At 40.4% G+C, this 16,722-nt stretch overlaps 2 protein-coding genes across 3 annotated transcripts in view; both read left to right on the forward strand.

The window, feature by feature from the left end:
* LOC120546588 (dihydropyrimidinase-related protein 5-like) overlaps nucleotides 1-4,451 on the forward strand; it is a 34,563-nt gene extending 30,112 nt beyond the window's left edge. Inside the window, exons 13-14 of the mRNA XM_039781613.1 lie at nucleotides 1,654-1,831; nucleotides 1,922-4,451. Of these exons, the coding sequence (XP_039637547.1) occupies nucleotides 1,654-1,831; nucleotides 1,922-2,007 (264 nt within the window). The 3' untranslated portion in view covers nucleotides 2,008-4,451. The remainder of the gene's footprint in view (nucleotides 1-1,653; nucleotides 1,832-1,921) is intronic.
* Nucleotides 4,452-5,282: 831 nt separating this feature from the next.
* On the forward strand, nucleotides 5,283-16,009 carry LOC120546590 (microtubule-associated protein RP/EB family member 3-like). Of its 2 annotated transcripts, XM_039781619.1 has the most exons (6): nucleotides 5,283-5,508; nucleotides 7,161-7,282; nucleotides 7,371-7,516; nucleotides 8,133-8,292; nucleotides 14,498-14,634; nucleotides 15,243-15,428. In XM_039781619.1, exons 2-6 carry the CDS (start codon nucleotides 7,162-7,164, stop codon nucleotides 15,426-15,428), a joined length of 750 nt encoding a protein of 249 aa, XP_039637553.1. In that variant the 5' UTR covers nucleotides 5,283-5,508; nucleotide 7,161. The 2 variants fall into 2 exon arrangements, with proteins under 2 accessions (XP_039637553.1, XP_039637552.1); XM_039781618.1 differs by lacking the exon at nucleotides 5,283-5,508 and having other exon boundaries at nucleotides 7,162-7,282; nucleotides 15,243-16,009.
* Nucleotides 16,010-16,722: the final 713 nt, after the last annotated feature.

Below are 16,722 nucleotides of genomic sequence, written 5' to 3' on the forward strand. Positions count from 1 at the left end.
GGATTTAATGCTCCTGCTCTCTCTGTGCGCTGACGCTGTTTTTCTGCTGCTGCTGCTGCTGCTGCTGCTGCTGTCTGCAAAAAACTCCACCCAACCTCTGCAGGGTTTCTGCTCTGTTTTAGCTTAACTGATGGTTTACACTGCTAACTTTATGGGAATTACTTTTGTATTCTTTCTGCATTTCACATATGTCATATGTCAAGTTATTTATATATCCCCCAATTATAGATGCATCTCATTCCATGTTTTTTATACTTAAAAATGTATCACTGTTTATAAAAGTGAAATTCCAAAATGTTAAAGTACAAGCTGTAGTTATCTTTTACTTTCTACTTAAAATGCTCTGAGCTGTGTTCACTGTGAGGCCGGTTACACACTGGCTGCGTGGCGTGAGCGTGAGCGTGAGCGTGGTGTGAGCGTGGCGTGAGCGTGGCGTGGCGTGGCGTGGCGTGGGCGTGGCGTGGCGTGAGCGTGGCGTGAGCGTGGTGTGGGCGTGGCGTGGCGTTTCTGTCGCGTGTCAGCTGCGTGGCGGCTGCGTGGATTTTTCTGTCTTTAGCCTACACACCAGAAACGTGTCTGACGCGGCGCTGCTGCTGCTAGCCTTGTCTGTACACATGTACAGTATGTTTCCCATTGATAAAATGAAATAACCATGTTAAACATAAATATATACTGATTTGATTACAGCAAAGACAACGTCGGCAGTATTGACGGCAAAATAGGCTCCAGAATATTTTGTTCTGTATTGACAGGTGCAATATTAGAAAATCAATTTATTTTTTTTAAATTACATTAATATCTGCATTTATATCAAAACCTAGAGACTTTCAAACATCAACATGTCATTTATTAGTATGTATTCGTGTCTAAACGACATAGAAACATCTTTTCCTGTTCTATTTTGCCTGGAAACGCTTCCAACACGCTTGCGTGTCGCGTGAAAAGTAGGCGTCGGTTCTATTTCTAGCAGGCGCGCGTTTTGAGCGCGGCTCGAGGGGCACCTGAGACGTGCGTGTCACGCAGGCAGTGTGTAAGCTCTAACCTGTTACCATGGGAGCCGAAATATAAACGGACACGCCACGCAGCTGACACGCTCGCGCGACGCAGCCAGTGTGTAACCGGCCTTAGATGGCCACGTTTAAAGTAATGCCTGGACATTTCACAACAGAAATGCAACACATTTGGACGCGTAAAGACAGAATATCTGGGTCATCTTAAACTGGTCTGCGCCTTTTTTCTTTTTCTTTCTTTTTTTTTTAAATACAGATATTTTTCAGTCAGAAACCGTAAAAGCCCAAAACTATAACATGCTCCTTAAGAAGATGCTCCTTAAAATTAGAACCATAACGGCCAGGTCAAATAAACATGTTGTCATCCCCATTTGCAACTCACGATGAGAGTTATTAATAGGACAATTTTTAAATTGATAGTACTTATTGTATCTTTACTTAATATCCTCTTTAGCCAAGAACACCAGGTGATAACATGTTTCCTCACATTCCTTCATGAAGAGGTTTAATTTTCGAACCAATTTCAGCTGAACTTCTGATGACGACTAGCATTAGAAATGGTTAAAAATCCCAAGCATCCCAAGCCTGTATCTATGTGTGTACAGTATTTATCTCTTAACCGTTCGCCCCCTCCCTGTTTCAGACTCAGACTTATAAAAGGGTTGACAGGGATCCCTACTCCGGTGATGTGGCCAAGGTGGCAAACACTATGAAGAAGGAGCTCGGTTTGGGCCACATAGACGGGGAGGCGTCTAACAAAGCCTGTCCTCGCGCGCACCAGGGAGTCCGAGACCTCCACGAGTCCTCCTTTAGCCTCTCAGGTAGGCTGGTGACAAGCTAATAACATCGCAGGTTGTTTTGTAAAAAACTGTAGTTTTGGTGATTTTTATGTCGTTATGTTTGTCTCTCAGGTTCTCAGGTCGATGACCACATCCCCAAGAGGTCCTCGGCCCGGATCCTGGCCCCTCCTGGCGGTCGCTCAAGCGGTATCTGGTAATCGCTGCTGCCGGAGCTTCACCCGTCCGAGCCTCCTTGTTTTGTATGATTCTGCGCAACCAGGAAAACTGCACTGATTTTCAATCACAGGACTAAAGTAAAGAGAGGAAAATAAATTGAAGCACGCTGATGATCAGTGATTTGCCAAAGTGACTTTTTACAAATCTAATTTGTGTCTTAATTGGAGTGACTGACCTGAGTAATAACGCGAGAGTGAAGGGCTACCTATGAATTTAAAATGTTTTGCCAAATTCAAGCTGATCATACTAACATTGACAAAGTCTGCTCATTATCACCCTGCTCGTATCCCGCGAAGAAACGCAAACTAAACAAACTGTGAAAGATCAAAACCAGTACAGTTTTTGATGGTTTGACCTGAAGTAATGTCGACTGAATTATTTAAAAAATAGTGGAACTGGATTCAGTGAAATATCTATTATACCCCCTGTCATACACACACACACACACACACACACACACACACACACACACATATCCAGTACACTGTAGACACCATAGCTTTAGACTCATATGCAGATGTGTGTGGATTCTGTTTGTGATTAAACACCCGCTGTGCTCGGCTTCCTGCAGCACCGTGGGTTCCTCTAACAGTGTTTTTATTTCCAATGGGTGAACTGTGCTGTGTGGTGATGACATCCAACTGCTTCAAACACTGTGTGATTTTACAGCTACACTCTGTAAATAGAGTCAGACCTGACCCTATCCATCCTTATATTTTCACTGCCTCTGACTGAAACAACACATATCCCAGAAACATCCTGCCTCACCTGCAATGGCGCAGGGTCTATAGACTTAGACTCTATAGACTATAGACAGAATTATACAACCTGTGGCCTGCTCTGGGATTATAACTGGTCCCAAAACAGCTAAATGTAGTCCTTTCTGTCATGGAAGCGTGGTATTTATAGATCTTGCCAAGTACTACTGTAGAAGACTGAAGAGAAGTTGGTTTCTTGAAGGGAAGAGTAAGTGATTTAAGGTTTACAGTGGGGATAACAAGAAGGAAAAGCTTTCTGTTTCTTTGCTGCTGATAATACAGAATGCTTGATTTACATCAATAAAGTTGAATGCAGTGCCTTCTCATACACTGGAGAGATCACTTGGAGCTTTCTGAGTGAAAACAGGAGCTGCTAAAAAACACCAGGGGCCTCATTTGTCAAAATGTGCATAAAACAAGCTTAAATCCGTGCGTAATAGATTTCCCATAAGCATAAGAAAGATTTAATTCAACTAAAATGATCGTGAACAGGCTAATTTACATAAAGAAAAAGTGTTGTATCCTCAATAACAGCTCCACGAAGCGTTTGAGTGTCTTTCCGCTTATTGTTTTGCTTTTACAGCCCACAGCTTTACTGTTTCCTAAACTCACCGTACGTACACCGAGCCCTTCCAGCACCAATCGACAGACAGACGGACAAAGTTAGCAACTAGCCAGTGAAGAAAGTGGAATATTTAGCAGCTAAGGAGATGAAGAGGAGTTTCCCTCAGGTCCTGGTGGAGGCCGAAACAGCGTTAGGAGAGTGAAAATAGGACTTTGATTAACAAGTCGCCGTTAATGCAGCTTTAATGACAGACTATTGACTATTTGAAGGACTATTTGAAAAATGTAGCAACTAAAGAAAGAAAAGGACAAACATCAGAGACAATGGGGTTGAGATATGGCTAAATACAGTTCAACAAAACCAGAAGGTTTTATTTGGTACTTTCAAGTGGCTTGTCCATAAGACTTTCATTTAAGAGCAACAACATTGTTAGGTTTAATTTAAGTATGTATGTTACGTTTACAGTTTATGTACAAAATTGTCCGTACGCACAGTTGATAAATGAGGCCCCAGATTGTGCATAGAGGGCCCCGAAAGTTACCGTAATAAATGACATGATGATGTTTTTTGAAAGTAAACTTCCTGTTTGTAGAAAAACAAAAGGGATTTATTGTTCTAAGAGCAGTGACTCCACAGAGCAGGAAGATTGAGTTGCACAGTCTGAAGAAAAACCCACTGATCCTTTCACTTCCTGATGATGTCTCATTCCTGCCTATCAGTATTATATTTATACATGATCACGTCTTCTCGTCTGTGAACTATATATTTAGGATGTTTGTTTGTTTGGTTTTTTAGCTGAAAGAGTAAATGTGCCAATGTGAATCACCCGTGCAACACCCACACCCATGCATGAAGAGCACCCCATGGAGACGGAGGAGTTAAATCTCTCCACAGGCTCACAACAACTGGTGCTGTTTTTTTACTATTGCCTACGACAACGTTATTTAACTGTTGGATGGTTTTGTTGTTTTGAAGGCACTGTGACTGGTTGTGTGTTTGTAGATTCTTGTTGTGTTGGACAGTGAAACTGTTGAATCTGTAAGTGGCTGCTTGTTTCTTACCACATGTTAACAGCAAAATAAAATAATAATACAAATATCAACTTGATTCTTTCTGTGTCACCTTTTTTGTTCCTAAAATGCCTCAAAAGATTTGTGGTCACAGTTTTAATATGGAAAAAAAAAGTGAATGAAGTACCGGTAATTGATTAACACGTAATAGAAAAATCACAATAAGACAATATTCATCTAGATGTTGTGCACAAGAGGCTCTGTATACATAATAAAAATTAGTAGAACATTTTAAAGATGTGCAGTACAAATGAGGATGCAGCTGAAACACATGAATGAATGAAAGTGCAGGGTAGCAATGACATTACAAGCATTGAAAGGTGCATCTGCAGGAGCAGCCTTGGCTCCCTGATAATAAAAAAAAGGTAAAGTACAAAATACAAAAAATACTTACAAAATAAGTCATTACAAGACAAAAATCCTTGCAAAACATAGTAAAATAAATACATAACAATAAAGATGTGTCTGTGGTAGCCTGCTGTGCTGAACCATATGACCTGAATATAAAGCTGACTAAACATACACTGAAATACATTGTGTGTGTGTCTTTTATTAAGCGAACAATCCCGCCCACAGTCGGTTCCGGAAGTAAAAATCCCATTGATTTCTCCATAAGGGTTTCGATTATCAGCCATAATGTCTAAACCATCCGAGGTAGACTGATCACGAGCTACGTGGTTGTGAAACGGAAGTTTTTGTTCCTGTAGAAGCTAAAAGTCTATATGAAATCAACCTTGTTTTAAGGCAAACATGTTTTATCCGCAATCTTATGGAGAAAAACTACAGTACCCACAATACCAAGCGTAACAGCAACGTCTCTGATTGGTCCAAATCGCTGTTACCATAGAAACGTTTACCTTACCCGCGAAACCGCGAACGGCAACGGCTAGAGCGAGCTTCTGCCATTGAAGTCTATGATAGTTTATGTACCGTGTCTTGTTGTACCTTTCCCTTTTCCAATTTTTCTTTTTTAATGAAAGTGAATGGGGAAGAACACTTCCGGAACCAGAGCCGTTAAAAAAGTGGGCGGTCAACAGTAGCCCATCATCAGATACAACGACAGCTGTGTGACCAAGGCCTCGCACTTCAGTGAGTAATATTAACTCAACTCAACTTAAATGAATGATATCTGTTGATTTAACCGCTTGTTTCATTAATGTCTCACATAAAGGTGCTTGTGTCGTCCGTAACGTTAGCTGACAGTTAACGCCGCCTTCACACTGGCAGTTGAAATCAACTCCGATACGGCTTCGAAACGACCGGAAGTCATTCATTTCCTATGGAGATTCACAGACCCCATGCGAACGGGTCCGAACCGGGTCCGAACCATTGACATATATGGTTCTGAAGCGAAGCTTACCCCCTTGGTCCGAACGAATGCGGTGCGAAGAAAATCGTGTCAGTTGGTCATCCGGATGCGTTAAAAAAATTTAACTCTTGCGAAAGGCAATGGCGAAAGGCTACGGACGGTTCCTATCCGACGGAAGTTAGCGTTGCTATGCTACTGATAAACAAACCTACTAATGCTAATTGGTTAGCTAGCAACAGACACCGAACTATTGACATTAGCTATACCGCTATATCACATTTAATCGCCCTGACATGTCAAGGTCTTGGGCAACTTTTATCCACGCAGCAGCCTTTCTATTTATAGCTTTATAAGAGCGGTCAGAGAGAATCGTACATTCAGACACTAATCACTCATTCTAGTCTCTTTGCCATTTTTGTGAGTCGTTTCCGAAGCTTTTCAACTGTGTAGTACGACGTCCGCTGGGGGCGTATTGCGGAGCTGATTTCAACTGCCAGTGTGAAGGCGGCGATTCTGTCATTGATAATGTGCGTATGTGTTAACCACAAGGCCTTCAGAGGCAGAGATGGGAGACACATGGGCAAGTCACAAGCAAGTCTCAAGTCTTAATCTTCAAGTCTCAATCAAGTCCAAGTCATTTTTTTGTGACAATCAAGCAAGTCAAGTCAAGTCATAGCTTTGGTCAAGCAAGTCACAAGTCAAGTCATACACAAGTTTCCATTTCTAAACTAGCTAAAGACAGTGGTTATGAACTGCTGGAGTTTTACTTGCATTTTTTCCTACTCTATATTCAAAACACATGGCGTCCAAGCCACATACATCTGAACAGTTTAAATTTATGCAGATTAAAAAAATAGAAGGAAGAATAAAACACTAAGAAACAAAATGTACTGGGGCAATCCCTAAACTGTTAATATTAATATACAGTCTATGGGGCAATCCCTAGAGATCTCGAGTTTGAAAATCCAACGAACAATAAGGCTACCCTTAGTAGCTAGCTAGCTAGCTACTAAGGGTAGCCTGCAGTAATTGACATCAACAGTCAACGCCAATGTTCGTAATAACACTTCACGTTGGCATGTATTAATTAGTAACGCTTATCAAAATAAACAATGGATGTATTTAGACAACCAAGGAGATGTAATCATTATGTCGTGCTACTAGCTAGCGCCGCTAGCTACTAAGGTTACTGAGGTTAGCTGGCGCTAGCTACTAAGCCACACGTTGTCGTTTTTCATTTTTCCATTTATCACATGGATGGAATGGATAGTATGTTAATATTTGTGAGTGAATGTGTGCATGTGTAAGAGTGAGTGAGTGAAAAGTTATTAATATTGGTGACTGAATGTGTATGTTATTTATTTATTTATATATACATACATACATACATACATACATACATACATATCATTTTATTATTGTGAATCCGTAGGATGGCGATGAATGTTTACTCCACCTCAATGGCCACAGAGAACCTGAGTCGTCATGACATGCTGGCATGGGTCAACAACTCTCTGCAGCTCGCATACACAAAGATCGAGCAGCTCTGTTCGGGTAAAGGCACACTTTTTAAAAAGATTTCGAGCTTGCAATTCAAAATGTGTATCAAGCTCTAAAAGTAAATATGTATTTTTCCCCGTAGGTGGTGCTTACTGTCAGTTAATGGACATGCTGTTTCCAGGGTGCATATTAATGAAGAAAGTGAAGTTCAATGCTAAACTGGAGCATGAATACATCCACAATTTCAAGGTCTTACAGGCTTCATTTGAAAGAATGAATGTGGACAAGGTGAGAAAACACACACACACACACACACACACACACACACACACATTCAGGCTAGATTTTATTAAATAAATCGTCCCCCTGGGTTAACAGAGTCGTTGAAATATCTAAATTGACATAAGATCCATCAAGAAAGGGTCATTATCGATCCTTCTTCACACTGAAGCTCTCTGGTCAAAGACACCTCAAACCACATACTGCATACTGTAGCTGTTGAGTTACAAAAGAAATTATATATAGTTTAATATAGTTGACAAGTTGATAGTTGTTTTGTTTTGTTGTTGTTTTTTTAAGGTATATCTGTTTTTATTTTGAGAGTAAGAGGAGGGAGAAATGCAACAACAGTCACACGGGATGTTGTGATTACATGTTCAGCATCTTAAACGTGGCCACAATGCCCCAAAATAATAGTTTGTAATTATCATGTTATCCTTAGATTTTGTAATTTCAAATAGCGACACTTTGATCACAAACTGTCCCCATTGCGGTGCTTTTCTGGCAAGAATTAGCATTTCTTTTAGATCCATATCCAAGGGTTGCCTCCTTTTCTGTTAAAATGACTTTATATAGACGATATCAACACCTCATCTCTCTGTCCTCCACTCTCTCCTTCTCTCAGATCATTCCTGTGGAGAGGCTGGTGAAGGGCAAGTTCCAGGACAACTTTGAGTTCCTTCAGTGGTTTAAGAAGTTTTTTGATGCCAACTATGACGGGAAAGATTACCACCGTGTAATGTCACGGCAGGGCCATGAGGGAACGCTGCCTCCACCCAACCCAGGTACAACACACACACACACACACACACACACACACACAATATCTAATTGCGATTTTTCTGCCAGATATTACGATTCAATTTGCGATTATTTAAAAAAAAAAAAAAAAAACGTTTTAGCTAAAGTTCAATATTCACAGTGTAACCGATAAAATATGCCATGGAGCATTATAACATGAGACTTTCTTATGCAAGGATGAGAACATGGATATGAATTGCCAACAATGTGTTTTTCTTTTAATAAGCATGGAACATTGAACAGTCAAACACAGAACATGTATCACAAAAGCTAAAGTTATAATGATAAACAATTCCTATAAAAAATCAGTACTTTCCTGTAAACTGAAATTTCTGATGTGCCTCAGTTCAATGGCAGCATCTACATATTGCACCTTTTACGATCATGTTCAATAAAGTAATGAAAAATAAATTAAAAATCCACTGAAAATAGAATAGATAGGAGTCTGTGATATGTAACATTATTCCAGCATTTATCTTATGAAAAAACTAGGGGTGGACCGAGACTGTTTTTTCAAAGCTGATACCGATTATTAGTAGTTAATAAAACCGATAACAGATATTTGGAACCGCTATGAATATACAGTGAAAATGAAAATCTTTAAGTCAAAATTAAGATTTTGTAACGTTACAAAATCCAACACAAAACTTTGTTTAAATGCTTTAAGCAATTATTTAATAAATTGGAGACTTTCATTCATAAAAGATAGTCCGATAGTGTTGTTGGCGGGACATTAAGTCAGACTCAGTGGTGAGTGAAACCGAAGCAGAGGGACAGACAGAGCTGTAGTGAAGCCAAAGTAGCGCACTTTTTAATTAACTTTATCAGGCAAATAAAACGCTGATACAAATAATCTGCATACTGCCAAAAAACTGCCCGATAATCGGTCTATCCCAAGAAAAAAAACGTAAAGAAATAAATAAAAAAGAGGAATAAACGTTAAACCAAATGTTGCACCAAACATTCAACTAAATATTGCACATTCGATTAATCGCGGTCTTCACGATTAGATAATCACATTCTTTCAAATTTCGATTTCAAAACGGTTAAAGGTCCCATGACATGGTGCTCTTCGGATGCTTTTATATAGACCTTAGTGGTCCACTAATACTGTATCTGAAGTCTCTTTTATATAGACCTTAGTGGTCCACTAATACTGTATCTGAAGTCTCTTTTATATAGACCTTAGTGGTCCCCTAATACTGTATCTGAAGTCTTTTTATATAGACCTTAGTGGTCCCCTAATACTGTATCTGAAGTCTCTTTTATATAGACCTTAGTGGTCCCCTAATACTGTATCTGAAGTCTCTTTCCCGAAATCCAGCCTTGGTGCAGAATTACAGCCACTAGAGCCAGTCCCACAATCAGCTTTCCTTAGGATGTGCCATTTCTGTGTCTGTTTCTGTGCCTTGCTCCTTATGACCTCATAAGGAGAAGATTCCAGATTGGCCCATCTGAGCTTTCATTTTCTCAAAGGCAGAGCAGGATACCCAGGGCTCGGTTTACACCTATCACCATTTCTAGCCACTGGGGGGCCATAGGCAGGCTGGGGAACGCATATTAATGTTAAAAAAACTCAAAGTGAAATTTTCATGCCATGGGACCTTAATTGTTCAGCCCTAGTGTGAACTCAAAGGCTTCATTTCACTGCTGTCACCTCTTCATGCAAACACCTATCCCCACCTCTAACCCAGGTGAACCCATTCTTCACAAACCTAAAAGAGCCTCTCGCTCAGGTACCATCCCCTGCATCGAGCTTGTGCGTGTGTGTGCTTGTGTTGCAGAGGTCTTCCATTCAAACTTTGAGTGAGTTGGTTAATGGATTGGTCTATTCTGGCTAGTGATGCACCGATGTGAAAATTGTGTCCGATACCGATAACCGATATTAATATTGCTGTTATGGCAGATACCGATATTTACCGATGTCGATATCTCTGTACAGAAAACACATTTTTATGATAATCAAATAAGGAACTATTTACCAAAACGCATTGTTTTTACTTTTGTGATTTATTTTAAGAACTCACTGATATTGGGCACCTTTACCTGTGTGCAAAATATGACTGTCATCAGATTTTCAGAAGAAAAAATAAATATTTATATAAAAATAAATGTTTAAAAGGATACAAGTGTGTCCTGAATTCACACTATGAATAAGCCAACCAGCCAAGAGTATTCACAATAAACATCTAACTCACTTGAGTCACTGTATTCTGTGAACACTGTACAACAGTTCAAAACTTTAAAGTACAGTAGTAGGCCTTAAATGGCTAAAGCCAAAAGTATTGAAAAAGGTAAAATGTGAAAATGGAGCCAGAACAAACTGGACTGAACAGACACTGTCTTTTACAGTCTTCTGAATTGTAAGTACAGTAACTGCCAAGTACTTTAGGGTTAGGCCTAACCCTCAAAATTATAGAAATCGGTGCCTTCTAGGCTGAGATAAGCCAGAAAATGTGTTTTTGGCTCATATGGATAAAAGACACCAAATCCCAGAATGCACTTGCTTCGCTGCTTAGACTCCACTCCCAAGCCATGCCTACCGTTTACAGACCGACAGTGAGGCAGCATTCAACTCAACCCAAATGTGTTTTATTGTCATTTCAACCATATACACGAAACAACATTTCAACGTGGCTCTAATGGTTACACATTTAAAATATATAAAAACGACATACGAAACAGGTGTTTACAGTTGTAAATTTGCGTGAAATGTATAATGGTCGGCATTTACTAGTCACTAACTCCCCCAGCAGTTAGCATTTCGTTGGATACAAGCAGCTAATTAAAGCCCGTGTTAACACAGCCCATCTCCACTCTTACCCGGCGACATGTTTCCACAACAAGAAAAACAGAAGTCTCTGAACTCGCGATGGGAGTTTCGTTGAAGTTGGATGTGGTCCAGTTTGTCTAATGAGCAGACACTTGCAAGCAGCACTGATGGAACAGGTGGCTGGCTAGCGTTAGCTTTCCACCTAGCTAGGTTAGCTATACGCTGAGAATGTCCCCCCCATGATCGCTCCGATCCGGCCAATGCCCGCTCCGGCCGTCGCTGCTGCCCTCTACGCTCCGGCCGTCGCTGCTGCCCGCTACGCTCCGGCCGTCGCTGCTGCCCTCCGCTCCGGCCGTCGCTGCTGCCCTCTACGCTCCGGCCGTCGCTGCTGCCCTCTACGCTCTGGCCGTCGCTGCTGCCCGCTACGCTCCGGCCGTCGCTGCTGCCCTCTACGCTCCGGCCGTCGCTGCTGCCCTCTACGCTCTGGCCGTCGCTGCTGCCCTCTACGCTCTGGCCGTCGCTGCTGCCCTCTACGCTCCGGCCGTCGCTGCTGCCCTCTACGCTCCGGCCGTCGCTGCTGCCCTCTACGCTCCGGCCGTCGCTGCTGCCCTCTACGCTCTGGCCGTCGCTGCTGCCCTCTACGCTCTGGCCGTCGCTGCTGCCCTCTACGCTCCGGCCGTCGCTGCTGCCCGCTGGTCAAACCTGTACGGCAGGCCGCAGCAACCTCTTATTTCCGAACATTCATCTCTCCCCCGCCCACCGAGGGCCGGTGGTCTACTAAATTTCCCAGTGTCCCACTTCGCCGGCAGATTCCGTCTGGCAAAAACCAACATCCCCGCCCCCAGACTCGCTGCTGCTGCTGCTTCTTCTTCTGATTTCGGCAGTATAGACGCTGTTAAGCGTATTACTGCCCTCCACAGGTCAGATTTAGATCTAAATTCTCACACACACGTCAAATACACAGGAATGATTCACATCGGCCCTATTCATCGGCCCTATTTTGACATCAGAACGATACCGATGTGTAAAAAAATGACCATATCGGCCGATATTATATCGGCGGCCGATATATCGTGCACCACTAATTCTGGCTGGTTGTAGGCGGTATTAGGGACTCTGTAATTGTGCAAGATACAACAAATGTAACAAATGTTTAGTTTTACACAATCTCACCCTGACTCCAAAAGTAGCCTTGTACACTTTACAAGATACCCTACTTTCAGTTTTGATCAAAACACCATCTTTATATAGCATCTTGATATTTAACACTCCGTTTCTAAGCCACAGAGTAAAAGTGTTATCTAGTAGAGAGGCTGGGAATAAGTGGTTGGCTGTAATAGGAGAATAAACTGACAAACTAGTCCATAATGTTTTCGAAACTGCAACCACATTTTTAAGGAGTGAAGAACTACTGGGTTCTGACAAGTCTGGCGTAAGGTAAGGAAATGGATGAACACCAAAGAGCTGAAAGTGAGATTGGATTGCAAGAACTAGACTCAATTTGTAACCAGCCAGGCAAATCCAGGGGTGATGTATCCCACCGCCAGCACAATAAGCTTTTGATATTAGCAGCCCAGTAATAGATTTGAAAAATTGGTAGAGCCACCTTCCCTGCATTTTAGGTCTTTTGTAGAAACAATTTCTTGATCCTGGCTGTTTTGCTGTTCCAAATAAAAGATGAAATAAGACTATCAAGTAGGGCTGTGTATTGGCAAGAATCTGGTGATACGATACGTATCACGATTCAATATATGGCAATATATTCCGATACTGTGCGTAAGGCGATTATATTGGGATTTTTTTTTTTTTTTTTTTTTTTAAGTAGAACTTTAGAAAAACTAATATTTAAAAAAAGACTATGTTCATAAAAGTCAAAGAAGTTTACTTTAGGTAAACAATTCAGTACACAGAAAAATCAAATGTTGATATGCTAAAGTAGGCCAAAGTTCAGCCATAGCTACGTTGTTCGCTTCTAGCAAAAAGTCAGGCACTGCTAGGCACTGCTAGGCGAGGACACTGGTGGGGCGTCCCAGCATAGCCATCTAGTGGGAGGGGGTTTAAACACAACATAAACGTCAACCTCTGTCTTACATGAATATTTTTGAACGTTCAATAAAAAACCCTCAAGTGTATTAATTCCCCTGATACAAATCAAGCTTTGTAAATGTTTTTGTAAGGGAATATGCACTGAAACAAATAAGAATTTGGGAAGGATATTCATTATATTATATTATATTATATTATACTGATGGACAGGTTTAGCATCTGGCGGCTCACGTTCATCTCAGTAAGCTAGCAAGAGTACACAACGGACAACTTCCGTGTAGGCTACTTCAAAATAAAAGCACTTCCTGTGATGGTTCGCAGTAAAACTAAATTACTGTTAAACAAATATGGTTGTGTACCTTTTCACATATCAGCTGTAATAAAGTACTGTAAATAATGTAAATGGTGAGTTTTAATCCCACTATAATCGACCATTTCCTTTAGACTGTTTTAAACTAAACATGAAAGTCTTATTGTTTATTGTCTTATACGGCATTTTACAACAATGCCGTACTTCGATACAACTGGTACTTTTTAATTGAGGATTTTCATTTTCTCCTACTTGCCTATTGTACGTTTTACTTATCTATTTTTTATAGCTTTAATGACTTTGCATATTCATTTTAATTATACAAAATATTATGAATAATCTATGCTGTATTAAAGTGGATAAAGATGAGACTTTATTGATCCGGTGGTGAAATTCACAAGCTAGCTGCCAAGTCAAACTTCCGCTGTTATTTTGGTGAAAGTAACTCAAAAGTAGTGTAACGCATTATAATTCAGAGACAATAATATTGTAATAACTAATTACTCTCAAATGACAGTAACTAGTAATCTATAATGTATTACATTTTGGAAATAACTTGCCCAATGTACAGTAAACATTTAACAGCTGAATGTTTCCTGCAACAACAAACCACTCGCTATCTCTCGCTCGTCTCTTTTCTTTCTCTCTCTCCCTGTGAAATAAGCTGCCTTCAAGTGCGTTTGGAAACGTCAATGTATAAACTAAATGATAGAAAACAGTAATTGTGGAATATAAAGTCTACTTGTGGTTTGTAAGGGGGTTTAAGAAGAAGAACAGGATGTCCCACAAATGGGCCGTTTCATTGACCCTCCTCCTGCCGCACCACCCTGTGGAAAATCAGCAGATCACTATTTTTGTTGTTGTTGGTGTGATTGAACACTAAAGCATGAAAATGCTTTAGGTCACATTTACACGCGTATAATGCAAGTAAAGCATGAGCTGTTTCAAACCCAGTGTAGACCACTGCATTGGTTAAAATGAAGCAAATCTGTCAACCCAGCCTAAACGCATCCATCCAAACAAGTGCAGATATATGACTGTGTGTGTTTCTGTTTTCCAGGCCACATGAGAACATCTCCCACAGCACCAAAGAGTGTTCCTCCCCCCCAGAGGCAGACCAACACAGCACCAGCCCGCAGGACAACTCCTGTGAGCCGCAATGGAGGAGACGCTGAGCTTCTAGAGCTCAACCAGCAGGTACCAACTGCTTTGATCTGTTCAGCCATTTCTAGAAAACACCCTGTAGTTTCCCATCATGGCACCCCACCAAGGTATCGGTGCAGGTGTCTCATTAAATTGCATAATTGATGGTACCCTTCACTGTTCATGAAGTTTTCTCAAAATTGCACCGTGACACTCATTTCACATTGAGAGCTCTTTGTAGCATAAGCAACGTCATGTTGAGAATACCAAATGGGTCTCTGTTGGCCCAACACTGCTCTCTCATAATGATTGTTCAACACAAGGTCCCTGTGCCCGGTCTGTCTGGCTGACTCAACACATTATTGTCACACTGTTACAGACTGTTGATCATTTTAAGGTCTGTTAATAGAATAAATGAAGTAGCTTAACAACGAATACGGTAATACATTTTAGTGCCCTTTTTTATTTTTTTAAGCTTTGTTTGATGCTGTAATACAACAGTTGCCCTTCCAAACACTCTTTTGTTACTGTTGTTAAGTGCGCATTGTTATTGATTCTATATTACAGTATACAGTAACCCTTCAGCTGTTTATCTGTTGTTGTTATATACAGTATTTCTCTCATACCCACAACCTGTTTGACCGGCCTCTCTCTGTTCCTAGCTGCTGGATCTGAATCTGACTGTACACGCACTGGAGAGGGAGAGGGACTTTTACATTGGAAAGCTGACAAACATTGACCTTCTCTGCCAGGAAAGCGAAAATGACAGACATGCAATCAGCAAAATCATGGATGAAGTCCTGTCATGGAAGCGTGGTATTTATAGACCTTGCCAAGTACTACTGTAGAAGACTGAAGAGAAGGATAACAAGAAGAAAAAGCTTTCTGTTTCTTTGCTGCTGATGATACAGAATGCTTGATTTTCATCAGTAAAGTTGAATGCAGTGCCTTCTCATACACTGGAGAGATCACTTGGAGCTTTCTGAGTGAAAACAGGAGCTGCTAAAAAACACCAGGGGCCTCATTTGTCAAAACGTAATAGATTTCCCATGAGCATAAAAAAGATTTAATTCAATTAAAATGAGCATGAACAAGCTCATTTACATAAAGAAAAAGTGACGTATCCTCAATAACAGCTCCACGAAGCGTTTGAGTGTCTTTCCGCTTATTGTTTTGCTTTCACAGCCCACAGCTTTACTGTTTCGGTTCACCGTCGTTGTTCTGTTTCCTTAACTCACCGTACGTACACCGAGCCCTTCCACACGGTAACTGTTGGATGGTTTTGTTGTTTTGAAGGCACTGTGACTGGTTGTGTGTTTGTAGATTCTTGTTGTGTTGGACAGTGAACCTGTTGAATCTGTAAGTGGCTGCTTGTTTCTTACCACATGTTAACAGCAAAATAAAATTAATAATAAAAATATCAACTTGATTCTTTCTGTGTCATTTTTTGTTGTTCCTAAAATGCCTCAAAAGATTTGGGCAGTTTTAATATGTAAAAAATAATATGTAATAGAAAAATCACAATAAGACAATATGAAACTCTTCATCTAGAGGGAAACGTTTGTGCACAAGAGGCTCTGTATACATAACATAAATGCTGGCCTATATGTACTATAATATGCATACTAAAATAAAAAGAATGAAATGAAAAAATTAGAAGCATTGAAAGGTGCATCTGCAGGAGCAGCCTTGGCTCCCTGATAATAAAAATAAGGTAAAGTACAAAATACAAAAAATACTTACAAAATAAGTCATTACAAGACAAAAATCCTTGCAAAACATAGTAAAATAATTACATAACAATAAAGATGTGTCTGTGGTAGCCTGCTGTGCTGAACCATATGACCTGAATATAAAGCTGACTAAACATACACTGAAATACATTGAACTACTTAAGTAAAAGTACCTCAAAATAACAGATTACAAATTACAAAAGTACAGTACTTGAGTACATTTACTTTGTTACTTTACATTACTGACTTTGTATATATTTAGGTTATAGGTTTACGTAACTTTTACTGTAATGGAGTATTTTTTTACTTTGGTATTTCTACTTTTACTTAAGTTAAGGATCTGAATACCTCTTCCACCACTATATGGCTGAAGTTAATCACCAAACATGGGCCGCAGTTGTACTTTTTC

Source organism: Perca fluviatilis, chromosome 18 (genome assembly GCF_010015445.1).
Source record: "Perca fluviatilis chromosome 18, GENO_Pfluv_1.0, whole genome shotgun sequence".
NCBI classification, from domain to species: Eukaryota; Metazoa; Chordata; class Actinopteri; order Perciformes; family Percidae; genus Perca; species Perca fluviatilis.

Bases quoted from the DNA above. Each gene is read 5' to 3' on its own strand.
- LOC120546590 (XM_039781619.1), top strand. From the start codon at position 7,162: ATGGCGATGAATGTTTACTCCACCTCAATGGCCACAGAGAACCTGAGT. The intron at 7,517-8,132 runs GTGAGAAAACAC...TCCTTCTCTCAG, and splicing joins AAAGAATGAATGTGGACAAG to ATCATTCCTGTGGAGAGGCT. The intron at 8,293-14,497 runs GTACAACACACA...TCTGTTTTCCAG, and splicing joins GCTGCCTCCACCCAACCCAG to GCCACATGAGAACATCTCCC.